The sequence below is a fragment of the Coenobita brevimanus genome, chromosome 18, assembly GCF_032717465.1.
Source record: "Coenobita brevimanus isolate Jiangsu-jjx chromosome 18, ASM3271746v2, whole genome shotgun sequence".
Lineage (NCBI taxonomy): Eukaryota > Metazoa > Arthropoda > Malacostraca > Decapoda > Coenobitidae > Coenobita > Coenobita brevimanus.
In genome coordinates this window covers 8,451,331-8,467,964 of record NC_136971.1, presented here as the reverse complement: position 1 = coordinate 8,467,964, position 16,634 = coordinate 8,451,331, and the positions used below count along the sequence as shown (strand labels likewise).

The 16,634-nt window shown below is 41.4% G+C and overlaps 1 protein-coding gene across 1 annotated transcript in view; it reads left to right on the top strand.

Moving 5' to 3' along the window:
• LOC145391354 (dimethylglycine dehydrogenase, mitochondrial-like) overlaps positions 1-16,634 on the top strand; it is a 67,982-nt gene that overhangs the window by 13,332 nt on the left and 38,016 nt on the right. Inside the window, exons 3-6 of the mRNA XM_080265952.1 lie at positions 1,108-1,229; positions 4,290-4,397; positions 7,403-7,499; positions 15,550-15,632. Coding sequence (XP_080122078.1) covers positions 1,108-1,229; positions 4,290-4,397; positions 7,403-7,499; positions 15,550-15,632 — 410 coding nt within the window. The remainder of the gene's footprint in view (positions 1-1,107; positions 1,230-4,289; positions 4,398-7,402; positions 7,500-15,549; positions 15,633-16,634) is intronic.

Sequence of the window (16,634 nt, the reverse complement as noted above, 5' to 3'; positions counted from 1 at the left end):
TCCCTCCTCCTCCTCCTCCTCCTCCTTCACTTTAACTTCTGCCACCCCATCCTCACCTTCCTCCTCTCCATGGAGGGTCATATAACATCCACTGTGGAAAGTGTGATGTAATAGGAAAACAAGAGCCATATCTTTAGCAGTCAGTTATAGCTCATTATGCAGTGCATTGGGTAATGGATTTTAAGATTTTGTGGTTGAGTCCCTTGGAGAAGATAACTTAGTCTATCTATCATCAAATCCTACGTTGCCCCATGAGGAGCGTAGGAAGAAGATAACTTAGTACTGTGTAATAATAGTGTTAGCACCTCCTCCAAATATTGTGACTTTTCCATCGTTTAAAGTGTCTCTCTGTGTCATACTGGTAAGTATTTCTCCTATTTAATTCCATCTGTTCCCATATCCAAGAAGCTCTCTCCTTCTGTGTCATACCTAACATCAGTTGTATCATTTCCATTATGATACCTCCAGATGACTTAATTCATCCTGGGAAGGAACACTCTTTGTAAGAAGATTACTTAAGGGTTTATTTAACCTCAGATTTGAACAGTTTCTCATAAGCAAAATTTAGTGGTCAGGAAATGGCAGGCATAAAATAGTTGTTATCATAACTAAAAGCTTAATGGGTACCAGTACAATAATATGAAATATGAATTGCTCTGTAAGAGATGCTAGGTAGCCTTATAGAGTCACTAGATTATTGCTATCAGTCTTTTATAGTCTCCCAGAATGGGCAAATGCAAGAGAAGACATTATTTAACCCTTGTCAAGCAGCAGAACTCATATGAGGCACAGTGGAGGTCTGCTTGGGCCATGCTTCAAGCCTCATATGAGGTACAGTTTACCTAGGTCATAAAACAGTGTCTCAAGGGAGGTAAACTACTTTACAAAGAATCAGTGTGGCAGGGGTTTATGCCTGTTAAATGTACAGTCATCATTGTTTTGCTAAATCCCATATTTTTTCAAGGTAATGAACAGCAGGAATTCAGATTATACCCAGGTTCCAAACTGCACTGTAGGGTGGACAGGTCAGGGAAGATAACTGTCTTTGATCAAGTCTGACTGGCACAAGAAAGCTGATCCCTCTCTCTCCCTGCCTATGGCCTCCAGGGTCAGCGTGGGGTGGTACTGCTGGAGAAGAGTGAGTTGACTGCAGGCTCAACATGGCATGCAGCTGGCCTTACCACCACCTTCCAGGGTGTTGTCAACCTCAAAAAGATACACTACTACAGGTGAGGCTGCAAGGGACATGTTAAGGCAGACTCATGGTAAAGCAAGCAGAGAGTGAGGCAGGCCAAGAGGTAGAGAGGGAAGTAGCCCTAAAGGCAGAGAGGGAAGCAGGCTTAGAGGCAGAGAGGGAGGCAGGCCTATAGGTAGAGAGGGAATCAGGCCTAGAGACAGAGAGAGAAGCAGACCTAGAGACAGAGAGGGAAGCAGGCCTAGAGACAAAGAGGGAAGCAGGCATAGAGACCTCGGCTTACAGGTAGGGAGGGAGACAGGCCTAGAGATCTGGGCTTACTGATGGAGAGGGAGGCTGCCTTTTGGGCAAAGAGGGAGACAGGCTTACAGGCAGAGGGGGAGGCAGATGCTTAGACAGAGAGGGAGAGAGATGCTTAGGCAGAGAGGGAGGCAGATGTTCAGGCAACAGGGAGGCAAATGTTCAGGAAGAGAATGAGGCAAATGCTGAGGCAGAGAGAGAGAGAGACAGAGTTCAGGCAGAGAGGAAGACAGCTGTTCAGGCAGAAAGGGAGGCAGATGTTCAGGCAGAGAGGGAGACATGTTCAGGCAGAGAGGGAGACAGATGTTCAGGCAGAGAGGGAGACAGATGTTCAGGAAGAGAGGGAGGCAGGTATTCAGGTACAGGGAGAGGCAGATGTTCAGGTAAAGAGGGAGGCAGATGCTCACTAGAGAGGAAGGCAGCTGTTCAGGTAGAGAGGGAGGCAGCTGTTCAGGTAGAGAGGGAGGCAGATGTTCAAGTAGAGAGGAAGGCAGATGTTCAGGTAGAGAGGGAGGCAGATGTTCAGGTAGAGAGGGAGGCAGATGTTCAAGTAGAGAGGAAGGCAGATGTTCAGGCAGAGGAGGAACCAAATCCTCAGACACAAGAGGAGGCAGGAGGCCTGCAGATCCCTTTAGTGAGACTTTGTGTTTTAATAGGGTCTATAAATGCCTGCATTCCCCGTAGCCAAATGGGGGATCCTCTGTTTGGCTCGGTGGTAACGTGCGTGCCTTTGGAATGTGAGAGCCTGAGTTTGAATCCCAACCAGACCACTGATTAATTTGTTAACCCATTTGCTGCATTAGGCGACTGTGGTCGCCCTACTAAGTATTCCTTATGACGCATCAGGCTACTACAGTCTACAGGCAAAAAAAAAATACACACATTTATGTCAACTTTTTTTTTTTTTTTTTTTTTTTTTTTTTAACGGTAGTTTTTTTATTTTTTTCATGTGACAACAAACAGTGTACTGTACTTGTATCTAGTGTACTGTATATATACAAGTGAAAAACAGTGCTTGAAGTAATCTCATTATCTTTGCAAAATTAGAGATTAGCAAAAATGAATTATATTTGCATATTTTTCTCAGAAAATGACAATTTTCTCATACAAGTACGGTATGTTTTTATTTCATTTATGTGACAACAAACAGTGTACATGTGTCTAATGTATACAGTATATACAAGTGAAAAACCATGCTTGAAGTAAATAATCTCATCATTAATGCAAAATAAGACATCGTCTTCATTATCTAATCCTGTATTGCCCCATGAGGAGCATAGGAGCCTGGGCCTAGTTAATCTGGTCCTGACATTCGAGACGAGTGACCAGCCTCACTCATCCCTAAGTGGTGTTATGGGGAGGGGGGGACAAAATTAGACAATAGCAAAAATTAATTATTTTTGCTTTTTTTTTTTCTCAGAAAATCACAGTTTTGTCGTAGAAAGGTGCAGTTCTGACCACTATCGCAGTATAAAAAAGGAAACTTCACAGTCATTTTCATATTAGAAAAGTAGCAACAAAGTTATAATTAACACTTTTATTTATAGGGACTTAAGCCACGTCTAAGGGAATGACTGAGAAATGATTGGTCGCTGCCAAAGGGTTAAGTTTCATTCCATATATTACATTGGTGGCAGCAGTGGGATGCGAAACGAGGTTTGGTTGGCAATTTGATGTTCCTGGGTCAGCTGACAGCGTCGTTGTCCTTACATCCCGGAGATAGCTGTTCGGTGTGGTCCACAGCATCCCCAATGGTGACCTCCAATACAGCGCTGGCCATATGTGTTTGAAACTCACCAGATAAATCACTAGGAGAGAAAAGAGGAACGTAATGGGGTCTATAAATACCCGCGTTGCTGGTAGGCAAAGTGGAGATCCTCTGTTTGGCTCGGTAGTAACATACGCGTGTTTGGAGGAGGGGCGCACCCAGGAATTTCCTAAGGGGGGGACTCGTAGTGAGGTGAGGTCAGGTAATCTGATAATTACTGGGAGGTCATATGCAGGTTTAGAGTCAGAGAGCTGCTGGCCCATGTGTTACTCTTTGTTTGTGCTTGGCAATTTTTCATATTTTGCTGTTATCGATATAAATATATATAAATTTTTAAAGGACCCAGAGAGCTAAGGGGAGGGCCCGGGCCCGGGGCCCCCACCTCCCGGGTGCGCCCCTGGTTTGGAGCACAAGGTCCAGGGATCGACTCTTAGCCAGGACAGCGTGGTTAATTTGTCAAGTTTTGTGTCAGTTATTTCATTGGTTGACAGTGGTTTGGGATGTGAAGTGAGGCTTGGTTGGCAATTTGATGTTGTTCCTTGGTTAGCTGACAGCATCCTTGTCCTTACATCCCATGGACGAACTGTTCGGTGTGGTCCGCAGTGTCCCCAGTGGTGACCTCCAATGCAACGCTACCACATGCATTATAAACTCGCCAAATAAATCACCAACGGGAGAAAAAAGGGGTGTAATTGGGTCTGTAAATGCCCTTGTTACCTATAGCCAAAGGGAAGATCTTCTATTTGGCTCATTGGTAATGTGCATGCTTTTGGAGCACGGGGGCCTGAGTTTGAATCCCTGCGAGACAACAGTAGTGATTAATTTGTAAAGTTTTATTCCAGTTATTACAGTGTGACATTAGTCTGCAGGGATACACGCTGCTCAAGGGAAGAAGAATTGTGTGTGTACATGCATGTATTGGTGTTCATGTTTGTACATGTTTGTTTACTTGTAATGAAGGATGAAAAAAGAGAGGCATTATAAATCATCCACACAATCCATGTATCTCTCATCTTTCTGTCTTAGCATCAACATGTATTCACACATCGCTCAAGAAACAGGCCAAGAGATCAACCTTCATCTGCCTGGCTCAGTGCGTATTGCCACCACTCCTGCTCGGGTGGATGAGATGAGGTAAGCAGAGTTACATAAATAAGAAGCCTGTTGGAATATAGTACCCTAAAAGCCAATACCCTTCTTGTGCCATCCCCATGATCTCAGATACTATAATTCGCTTGGAAGAGAAATGAAACATTGATGAACAGACATCGGCTAGGGCACCAGTTCCATGAACCTTCTCTTGATACTCAGTTGCAATCCACCAGCCCATGGTAGTGATTAGGCTTCTGATGCATGCATTTCGCTATCTGATGATGTCATTCTTTTTCCAAACACTTTCCTCAGAACCCACCTATCAGAGTCTGTCTTTATGTGGCCCTTTTTCATTCTGATTCCGTGTTGGTGCCACTACATGTAAGTTCTCATCTCTTGGTCCCTGGAGTACTGTTTACATCATAGGCCAGCTGAAAGTGGTTTTTGCTTCAAAGCTTTTCTTTTTTGGGTGGTCTTCTCTGTGCTCTTCACTTTGGTTTCACTTTTGTGATGTAGTTTAGGGTCTTCCCACAGATTTTCACAATTTCCAATTTATGTTGCTTGGTAATTGAATTAGCTGATCCTTCTGTCACGCATAAGGCACATGATGTTACATTTTCCTCGTGTGTTTATTTCTTGGATCATTTCTCTACAGTTGAGTTAGTGGATCAAAGAATCTTAGCTTCATCAGACATTTTTATTTTTATTTTATTTTTTCAATGGCTATATCTTAATAACATTCCCAGCTAGTGATCTCTATGAGTAGGAAGCCTAATCACCATTCAGGGCAGGTGGATTGCTGCAGAGAATGTATCAGAATGTTCACAGAATTGGTACTCTAGCCAGTCTCTCTCTCTCTCTCACACACACACACACACACACACACACACACACACACACACACACACACACACACACACACACACACACACACACACACACACACACACACACACACACACACACACACACACACACACACACACACACACACACACACACACACACACACACACACACACACACACACACACATTTGCTAACTTTAAGGTAATTGCTACCTGGTCAGGCAGCTCATTGACCTAGGTATGACAGGGAAAGCAGGATGTCTAGGATGCAGAAAGTAGTTTGCAAGGTCAGCTAAGGTGCTGACTGTTGCAATTGTGGCACCTGGTATCATATTACGTGTGTTGGTCTAAGACTATAGATTACAATGAGTTCAGTTTTATGTTGAAGGGGTTGCCCAGTATCTGATATTCTTGTGGTAACTGTGGTGTTGGTACAGCTGGAGCAGTTATGAAGGCTGTGGTAGTGAACAGGGTTGAGGTACTTTTGAGAGATGCTGTTGATAGTTTTATGGTGGATATACAGTATCTTCAAGGCTGAAAGCTTTGGAAGATGGGATCAGTGTCACAGAGGTGGCTCCCTGTGAGCCTTGAGTACTATTTGACAGCATTTTGAAACAAGAGTTAAAGTAGCTGTGGAAGAAGAGGGATGATCTCATCAACAATCTAGGTTGAGATAGGACAGACAATAGCCAGCAGGTGCTTGTGTTGATGTCAAAGAGTAGCACTGATATTGATAAGGCTAAGTTATCTGCAGCTACTGGGAATGTGGAGAGGGCACTGAAGTCTGTTCCCGTTATTAGCTGTAAGAAAACAAAATTTGGGACACTTATTGTTAGGCCATCTATGGGAAGATCTAAGGAAGATGTTATTTAAGCAATACAGTTGTGTTTTGGGTGCAGTACTATTTACCACATTCTTGAGCTCCCCAAAATGTTGCCAGAGTTGATTGTGACAGGCCATTTTCCCTGGACAACTCAGGCATCATTCCAAGCATTTTGATTAAGAACAATAAAATTACACTAAGATGCATGTGAATAGTGGTTGTACGGTACTTTAAACTTTCCCTTCACAAAAACTGAGACTGATATTCTGGCTGATCCTTCTCAATATCTGACTTCCTGTGCACATCCCACATCCACCCACCTCTTACTAAATGCCTCAACCACTTCCCCTGCTCTACCACTCAAATTTCACTCATTCCATGCCACCACTCTGATCCCCTTGTATGATTTAGTTTCCTCAGGCTTGCTTAGATCTTTCTTTCTGGTCATGATTTGGTAAGAATAAATAATGGGGAGAAACATACCACAGGCTCCACCTACCTGCACAGTCCCAGGCCTAGGAGTGGGATCTGGGACCCATAGCCCACCAGTGGCTGTGGCAGTGGTCTCGGGGCACCATGCCAGGACAGCTACAGGGACACCCTCCAAGCACGCCCTGGCACTGTAACTGCCCCGCCATTATACTGTACACCCATTGATAGGGCAGCCTCCTGGGGTGCTACTCCCAGGTTCGGTACCCTCTCTATTGGGCGGAAACAGCAGCCTGGAAACAGCAATGCCCTGTACCCTCTAGCACAGGTTGAACCCCCTCTCATTCCGGCACCAAAATCTATGCAGGCAGAGCCCTCATCATGTCTCCTTACAATAGGTCTGCCACAAAGTAGTGTGGGCAAAGTTTTCTGGCCACATTCCCTGGCTGGCATCAACCCTTGTACATAGTGGGATACGTTGTGTGACATGTAAAGTACATGTAGAGATAATAATGATTAGATAAATGTGTAGTGCATGCTTGAATGACAGGCCTGGGGATTAGGACTACCAAAATGAGAACATTTGGCCATGTGAAGAGGATGGAGGATGTCGACTGGGTCAGAGGGTGAGAGGTGTAAACATTAAGGATAGAGTAGCGAGAGACACACCAAGAAATAAGTGGGACGGGGTCATGGGGTGTGGCCTGAGGGATGAAGCTCTAAATAGAGAAGCTGCTAGAGAGGGAGCACTGTGGAGAGTTGCCATTAGGTGACCATGGCCAGTGCATGCAAGCATGTTGGAGCCATTATAAGTGAATTAACAAATTGTTTTTTTTTTTTTTATTATTATTATTATTATTATTATTAGTATTATTATTTATTCTTTTTTCTTTGTTAATGATATTATTACTATTGTTATTATTATACTAATATGTAGTACTGGTCAGATACCAGATGAGTCGCCATGGATGCCAGGATGCTCCCCAGTGTCTTGTCACTCCTGAGCAGATCAAGGAGCTTGTACCCATTGCCAATGTGGATAATGTACGTAAAATAATGCCCTTTGTTAGAGTTTATGTTATGTAGGTAAGCTCATACTGTTGTTTAGGTGGATAATTTACTTTCATTCTTGCTCATATCTCATGTGGGTAATGTATGTAAACTCATTCCCATTGCAAGTGTGCATATATATATATAAACTAATGCTGCAAGAGTAATGGATATGGAGTTTACTGTACATATTTCTTAGCAGTGTACTGTATGTAAGCTTATAAAATTTGTCAGTCTGTCTATCTTCAATAGCCAGACACCTTAATCCGTAGAGATATGTACACAAATGAATTGCCTCCTTGTCACCCTGTCACCCCATCTTTAGGCTGTCCTTTCTCCAGTTCACAACCTCCTTACCCATATATGTCTTCACCCAATCACTCCATCTAATTCGTGGTTTCCCCCTTCCTTCCCCCCTCATCCTCACTCACATACACTCTCTTTGCCAATCTAACCAAAGTTGTGGTGTGTATATTTATACTGGATAATAACTGACTGTGTCCCATAAGGGTTTAAAGCTAAGAGTTCTTTAGTATTTACAGATTATCCATATAATAATGCAGAGGGATTAATTGGTCACTCTCATCTTGAATGCCCAGATCAGAGGTTCCCAAGCTTTTCCTGGTTATTCACCCCACTTTTACCAGAAATCTTTATGATTCATCCCCTCATCTCCAAAAAGGGGGAATTCCCCCCCCCTCCCCCTTTAAACTTAAGTAACTCAAAATTCTTGAGTTATTTGCCTCCATTTAGCAGCAATTTTATTCATGTAACAGCAAGAAATCTAGTGGTAGTATGGGGATATTTCAAAGGTTTGGGAATTTTAGAAAATTGTACTTTTATGAACCATGATAGTTATTTGTGGATAAAAATTCACCTCAAAGTTAAAAAGGCCAAATTAAAAGCCAGAATGAATTTGACCATTCTTTGAGCAGTAACTCATAAAAAAAAAAAAAAAGGCCAGTTTGGCCTTATCTGTCCCTCCCTTCCCATTCAGCTGGAAACCCCTGGTCTAGACTGAGTAGCTTTGCCCTGAGCCCCTGTGTTGGAGAATTATAATGTGTAGTAAACATCAGATGATTTTGGTTTTCTGAGAGGAAATACAGTACAGCAGTGAAAGGGACAAAGCTTAACTTGCTTACAAGTAACTCTTTCTAGTCTGTGGACTCAGGTAGTCCCTTTATATAAATATATATATATATATATATATATACACAATAATACCTCGATATACAGTACCCCTAGATGCAATACCACAGCTTAACAGTGGGGGTAGAAATACCACCATATTCCGCCTAACGATGGCCAAATCCCAGTTTAACATTGGGTTTTTATTTTTTTTTACCGGTTTTGATATTTTAGTCTAAAATTATGTGTTTAAATTGATTTACAAATTGTTTTTAGACTTAGATTAATGTGTTTTAACCATAGGTGGGGTGAACATTGTCATTTTGGGGTACACTTTACTAAGTTTGATTTTTTCCAGACATATTTGACAATTTTCAGATTTTATTTGTTGGTTTTAGTGAGTTATTTATGGGTGTTAGGCTTTGGTTAGCTTCCTTGACAGCTGCCATTTAGATTGGCATCAAACTTGACTATATATATATATATATATATATATATATATATATATATATATACAGTCAAACCTCGTAAATCGTGGCAATTTGGGTCTGGACCACTGCCGTAATTTATGAATTCCGTGATTTATGAATAATAACTCTTATGTGAAAAATTAATTTGGGTCTGGACTTTGGCCAACTCACCCCCACAGCACCCTACCTACACCTATCTAGGCACCATCAAACACAATCATACAAATTTAGGAATATTCATTGCATGTATTAAGGGATCTCACCTTAATCCTATGACGAAATTGCTTAAGTGAATGGAGTGGGGTGGTGTTGGGAAGAACTTAGAATCTCTCAGCACTTGTTCTTCCCAAACTCTTTCACCAGCTTTGAAAACTTCTCTCCCCTCTCAACATGACAAATGAGCTCCAAACGTTGACCGTACGACAACTGTGGCAGCTTCTTGACGCCATACTACTTAGAGCTCTTCATTGGGGGGTCGGGAGGGACCATGGCAGGTAGGAGGTGGGGGGAAGTTGTACAAAAAAGGATGGTAACTCTCGTACTCCACGGCGACGGTCTGTAGTGTGCGGACTGGCGGGACAAGAACAACAACAACATGGCGGCATTAGTATGCACATTTGCCACCAGGGATGCGTGGTGATTGGTTGTTGGGTCGCGATTTTCAATTTGAATGCCGTGGTTTATGATTCTCCTCGGAAAAGGCCCACTTGGGTGCCTAGGTCCATGATTTTCGTGACTTAACAGTGATTTAAGGGTGCCGGTAGTCTGACAGCCACTTAGCCATGATTTATGAATCCGTGATTTATGAACACTCGATTTACGAGGATTGACTGTACCTACAGTATACATATATTGGTACTACTGTAATTATAATAAATGGTACTGTACTATGAATGATAACTAACCTTTTAGGATAGTGTTGATGGGCTTGCTGGGAATGGAAGGTGATATCTGAGGCTGTAGGTAGTCCTACTGGGTCCCTGGAGGATGGCTGCTGGCTTCACTAGTGGATAATGGCTGCTGTTCCTCCTCAATCTCCCTCATAAATCCTTTGAAATTCCTCTCCCCTTTTCTTCTGCCTCTCGATGAATTCTAACTTGGTGGCCTGAGGAAGGTGCCGCCGCTTCTTGGGGTTCTCAGAAGGCTTTCTGGCATCGTGAGCCGGGTAAAATGCAGTAGCAAGGGCAGAAGTTGCAGCGAGAAAAAAGTACCGTCCAATGTGAATTATGCGGCTGAGTGGCGCTGTGGCGGGAGAAATTTAAATAAAACATCACGTGAGAGCAGAAGCGTTTTTAATTGGGTGACGTTACGATCACGTCACGATAGCAGGCGGGGGAGGCAACTTGATCGGAAGTTTTGATTGGCTGTCAGCATGACGGGAACGTCCAGTATGACCGTGTTGGACCGGGGGTGATTGTGCTAGAGGCGAACTCTGCGGATTTCACCCACTTCTTGGAGCTCAGTCCGTGTTATGCTAATGCACTCGTGTTACAGTACTTAAATCATATTAAATCGTACAAATTTTTTGCTCCGTCCTGAACGCGAATCATGCTGGACAAATGCATGTTGGACACAAGGGTACTGTATATATATATATATATAGATAGATAGATAGATAGATAGATGTATATATAAATATTCATCTTCATCAGCCATTACAAGTCCACTGCTGAACAAAGGCCTCCCCCAACCTTCTCTACAAATTCCTAGACTGAGCCAGTCTTTGCCACATTTTCTTTGCAAATTTCTCTGTCATCTCTTCACCTCCTGTCTGGCCTTTTCTTGCTATGCTTACAGTCTTTTGGTGTCCACTCAGTCAGCCTCTTGTTCCATTGGTTATCCCTTATTCTTGCTACATGGCCTGCCCACATCCAATTCTTTTCTTTTATAACTTCTGTTATGTATTTGACTTTAGTCTACTCTCTCACCGAAGTTGATCTTTTCATGTCTCTTAAAGATATTCCCAGCATTGACCTTTCCATTGCTCTCTGAGAACTGATTAGTTTATTTCCATCGATTTTGTCAGTTTCCAGGTCTCACAGCCTTATGTCATAACTGGAATTTATACATTTGTTATTTACTTTTTGTTTTATACAAATTGGCAAGCTACTTTTCATTATGTCTGTGTATTTACTGAAAGCTTTCCATCCAATTGTAACACGTCTTTTTATTTCGCTATCATGGTCTTTCATTATTTGCCCCTAGTAATTGTGCTCCTCGACTTCTTCAGGAATTTATTTGCTTATTCAGATGATGCTCTTTGGTGTATGTTAATTAAACATTACTTTCATTTTACTCCAGTTCATCTTTAGCCCTACATTGAGACTTTCTTGGTTCAGGTCATTTAACATTTCTTGCAGTGTCTTTGCTGTTTCTGAGATTAGGACAGTGTCATCTGCAAATCTTAAATGGTTTAGCTTTTCCTCCATCTATGTTTACTCTTTTGTTTTCACAGTCTGGCTTTCTGAAAATACTTTCTAGGCACGCTGTAAATGATTTTGGTGAAATTGTATCACCCTGATGCATGCCCTTCTCAATCTTAATTTTTTCTGAGTCTTTATGTAATTTGACATTGCAGTTCCCTCTTTATATATGTTTTCCAGTAGTTTTACAATGTTCTCATTGACTCCTGGTTCTCGCAGTGGCTCCACTGAGTCAAAAGCCTTTTTGTTATCAACAAAACCTAAACACAGTGGTTTGGTATATTCTGTAGTTTTCTCAATTAGCTGATTCATTGTGTGTAGATGATCAGCAGTTGAATACCTGCTTCGGACTCCTGCCTGTTCACGTGGTTGGTTTTCTTCCAAATTTGTTGTTATTCTGTTCGTAATGACTTTAGTGAAGAGTTTGTAAATGACTGATAATAAGCTAATGGGTCAATAGTTATTTAGGTCTTTTGAGTCACCTTTTTCGTAAAGTAAAATAACTGTTGCATTACACCATGTTTAGGGAATTTTCTTCCTTTTTATAGATTCAGTAAATAAGTGGGTGAACCTGTTTTGTACTTCTGCTCCTGCATCCAACAGTAAATCTGCTAATATTCCATCTTCTCCCGGAGCCTTCCCTCTTTTCATATTTTTAAGAGAAATATTTACTTCATCTGGTGTTACTTCAGGTATTTCACTTGTGTCATCTGAAAAGTTAGCTATTGGTACAACTGTCTTTGATGCATGCAAGTCTTTGTAAAATTCTTCAACTCTCTTTACCATCTTATCTCTGCATTTAATGACTTCACCATTTTTGTCTTTCAGTGAAATAATTTGTTGCCTTCCTATGGCCATTTTGCTTAGGACCTGTTTCAGACTTTTTCCTTTTTTGATGGTTTTCTTGATGTGATCCATGTTTCTCTTTCTTTTTCCCTCTCTTTGTCTTCTGTTGATAAACTTATTTAATTCCACTCATTCTTTTTTATCGTTGTTGTTACTTTCCTTTCTTTTTTTCATGAGCTCGAGTATCTTTTCTGAATACCACTTGGCTTTGGTTTTATTAGGTTTCCCTACTATCCCCACTGATTCTTAACCCCCTAATGTGCGGCCATGAACAGTCGACCCCCCCCGAGTGGCGGGGTTGTATCGCGGTCTGAGTACCTGTAGGAAAATATTAGCCAAAAATCAGAGATTAACCCTAGAACATTATACTTGTTATGGCAGATAGTACTTACATTCAGCTTTCTCCAGAGACAGGTGTTGAGCCTTCATGGACTACCCAAGCACTTGTGGAGACTTGCAAAGTTGGGTAACCAAATATTCACTTTCACACCTCCAGCAACCCGGTTTCCCCTCTACCACAGCCTCATTCTGTCACAGTAAATTTTATACTACAATGTACAGGTAGTTTGGAATCCGTATTTGTACAATAAGCACTGAAAATGAGGCTAAAATCAATGGAGCGTACGGCCGACATGCAGCGCGGCAGCGGTCTTCCCATCACTCAACAAACATTTCCATTTTCACAGCTAAAAACATGTATACTACATTATTTTCAATCATATTACTTTCCAAAAGATCACCGCGGCGCGCTTTTTATTCTGCCTTATGCCCGTCACTTTATTCTCGTTCCTGTCGGCCGCTCGCACTGACTCAGAAGAGCTAGAACTCGCCATAATGTCACTTTGAAAGCCTGCGGTAAACTGATGCTAAACAGGGGCAAACCGTGTGAAAAAAAGCTAGTGTTACAACTGGGGAAACAAGCGTTTCCTATTAGCATAAACTGCTTGTGAGAGGAGAGCGAAGATTTACAGTTCTGAGCAGTCAGGGCGCTGCCATGTATCACAGTCAGGCTGGCCGGGCCGTGGGGGGGGGAGGGGGGAAAAATGCGATACTTGGCAACAACGGAGGTCAGTAGTACAAAGGTAAAGTATGCTAATTGTAGCTAAAGGGTGGTGGTACTGATAGACAATACCAGCTGGAGGCTGCTTGCCCGCGGTTATTCAAAATTTACTAGAATCGCAAACGCGACTCTCCTCCGTTATGTCCTTTTTGGCGAGCGTCGCAAACGCGACGATCCGCATTTAAGGGATTAAAGCACTTTTGTTTGTCAGTCATTCACCTCATCAGTGTCACATTCAGCATTACTTAGAGCCTGAAATCTGTTCATTATTTCCAGCTGAAAGGCTGCTTTGTTTTCATTTACTTGTATTGGACATATCTTTTTATTTTTAATTATCTTTTCACTCTTTCACTTCTGAAACTGAATCTGGCTGTGCAGCCTACCATTCTATGGTCACTTCCTGTATTTACTTTGTTGATAACTGCGACTTTTGTGATCGTGTTATTCTTATTTGCTATAATGAAGTTGATTTCATTCTTTGTTTCCCCATTTGGACTTCTCCATGTCCATTTTCTCCCTGTTATTTTGTGAAAGAATGTGTTTGTTGTTCTCGTTATACATTTCAGCAAAATTAACCAGCATTTCTTCTCTTTCATTCCTTTCTCCCACTCCAAATGTTCTCATATATGCTTCGCCATTCTTTGATTTCCCAGCCTTTGTAGTGAAGTCTCCCGTGAATATACCATATGTGGTCTTTTCCTCTTCCATAATCTGAGAGCCTTGAGAAGTCAGTGCATATACTTGCATTACTTTCAGGGTGTATTTTTTATACAGTCTAATTACAATTTATGCTGCTCTGTCAGATACACGGCAGAATTTAACAATGTAGTCTGCACAGTTTCTGTTAATTAGAAATCCTACACCGCTAATGCTTTCATTTTGCCTTCCTCTGTAGTAAAATAGGTGGTTGCTGTCTTCAAGCAGAATTACTTTGTCTTCTTTTCTGTGGACCTTACTCAGACCTACAATATCCCCACTAATGTTTTCCAGTTCAGTCATTAAGTTATCAAGTTTGTAATCATCTGGGAGGCTTCTTCTTCTTATATATATATGTATATATATATATATATATATATATATATATATATATATATATATATATATATACTGTACTGTATATATACATGGTATATATGTATATGCATATCCATCCATCATCCGATCCTATGTTGCCCCATGAGGAACATAGGAGCCCCGGGCTAGGCAGTTGGTCCCGACATTTAAGATGAGAGTGACCAGCCTCACTCATCCCTGAGTGGCATTACATGAGCAATCAACTCCAACCACCCCTTGGATATAAACCTTCACTGGTTCAATCCGATTGGAACGGAATAATTACCCCACTAAACCACCAGGTGCCAAAATTTGGTTATATGGTTACCACCCAGTGTATAAATGGTTTCCTGGTGTACAGGAAACCATTTGGCATGTCACTCAGTGTAGAGTCACTCACAGGCGGAAGGAAGAGGAAAGAATGAAGGAAAGAAAGACAGAAGAGGGAATGTAAAGGTACCCTTAGACAGAAGGACAAGGAAAGAACGAAGGAAAGAAAGGCACAAGAGGATGGAAGGAAAGAAGGATGGAAGAGAGGAAAGGGCAGACACCCGACAACAGCACTACATCGAGTGAGTGGATGGTGAGCACCCCCACCTACATATATATATATATATAAAGGTTAACATCAGATGACTGTTTGGATGCACTACTACTTATGAATTGATAGTCATTTTGTTAAAAAGTTTTGAGCTGTGGTGAATTCTTTAGAAGAACTGATCAGAAGCAGATCAACCAATTAATATTATCAGCATCATTATTATTATTATTATTATTATTTTTATTATTATATTATTATTATTATTATTATTGTTATTGTTATTATTATTATTAGTAGTAGTACTGTAGTTTTTTTTTTTTTTTTTTTTTTTTTTTTCAACAGAGAGCAGTCATAGCAATCAAGGGTTAGAGAGAGAAAGAGGTGAGGGGGGGTTGGGGGGGCTGTAGCTCTTCCCCTAACCCTCCCTTCTCTCGTGTCCCTCACTTTCCCTCCCTACTTACCCTTCTGCCTCAATCCCTCATCCTCCCTTTCCTATTCCCCTTACCCCAGTTTTTACTTTCAGGTTTTGATGGGACTCTACACTCCCTATGATGGACATGTCGATCCATACTCTCTCACTCAGGCTATAGCAAAGGGTGTAAGGAGGTGGGTGCCTATTGTTACAGTAAACTTTCAATTTTCCATTGCCACATCTTCCATCATACATCAATTTACATCACGGTAAATGGGACTGAAAAAATCTAAATCTTCGCCGGGTAATCATCAAGGAGACGTGGGGTGACCTTATTTTGCAGTTTCCTTTAGTTTTTCTTTACCAAAGCCCTTTATGGGATGCTTTGAGTATTTTCTGAGTGCATTTCCATTTTTTTTTTTTTTTTTCTTTTAAAAGTGATGACTAACATTGATTACATTATGAAACGCGTTGGAACAGAAACCGGTGCAGGTATACTTTGGGGAGAGAACAGGAAACTTTTGGATTTAGATTATGCAGATGATATAGTTTTGATTTGTGATGGGCCAGAAGAGATGCAGAGAGTGTTGGACTGTTTGTTGAGTGAAGGTCGCAAGGTGGGTTTGGTTATTAATTGTGGAAAAACTGAAATAATCAATATGAATATGGAAAATGCGCAGGAATGTGTAATTGGAGGTATGGTTGTAAAGCAAGTTGATAGGTTTAAATATTTTGGTACTTATTTAGCCAAGGATGGTTCTTTGAACTTTGAATTCGAGGAAAGGTTAAAGAAGGCTAATCAGGGAATGGGAATGCTTAAAAATATTTGGAATAATAACAATTTTTCTGTGCATACAAAAATCAAACTTTATAAGGTAATGGTTAGGAGTATCTTAATTTATGGACACGAGTCTTGGTACAGCACAGTGACTATGGAAAATAAATTCTTGGTGTTTGAAAATAAAGCACTTAGAAGAATATTAGGAGTTAAGTGGTGGGAAAGGATACCAAATAGTAGAATTAGAGAAATAACGGGAGTGCAGCCGATCGTTGAATATGTTAGATTCTCACGATGGAAGTGGCTAGGACATGTGTATAGGAGACAGGGAATAGTACGAGGTACACCAGGGTGGGTGGCACTTGGTAGGAGAGGTAGAGGGAGGCCAAAAGAGACGTGGGTGAGGACAATGAGACGG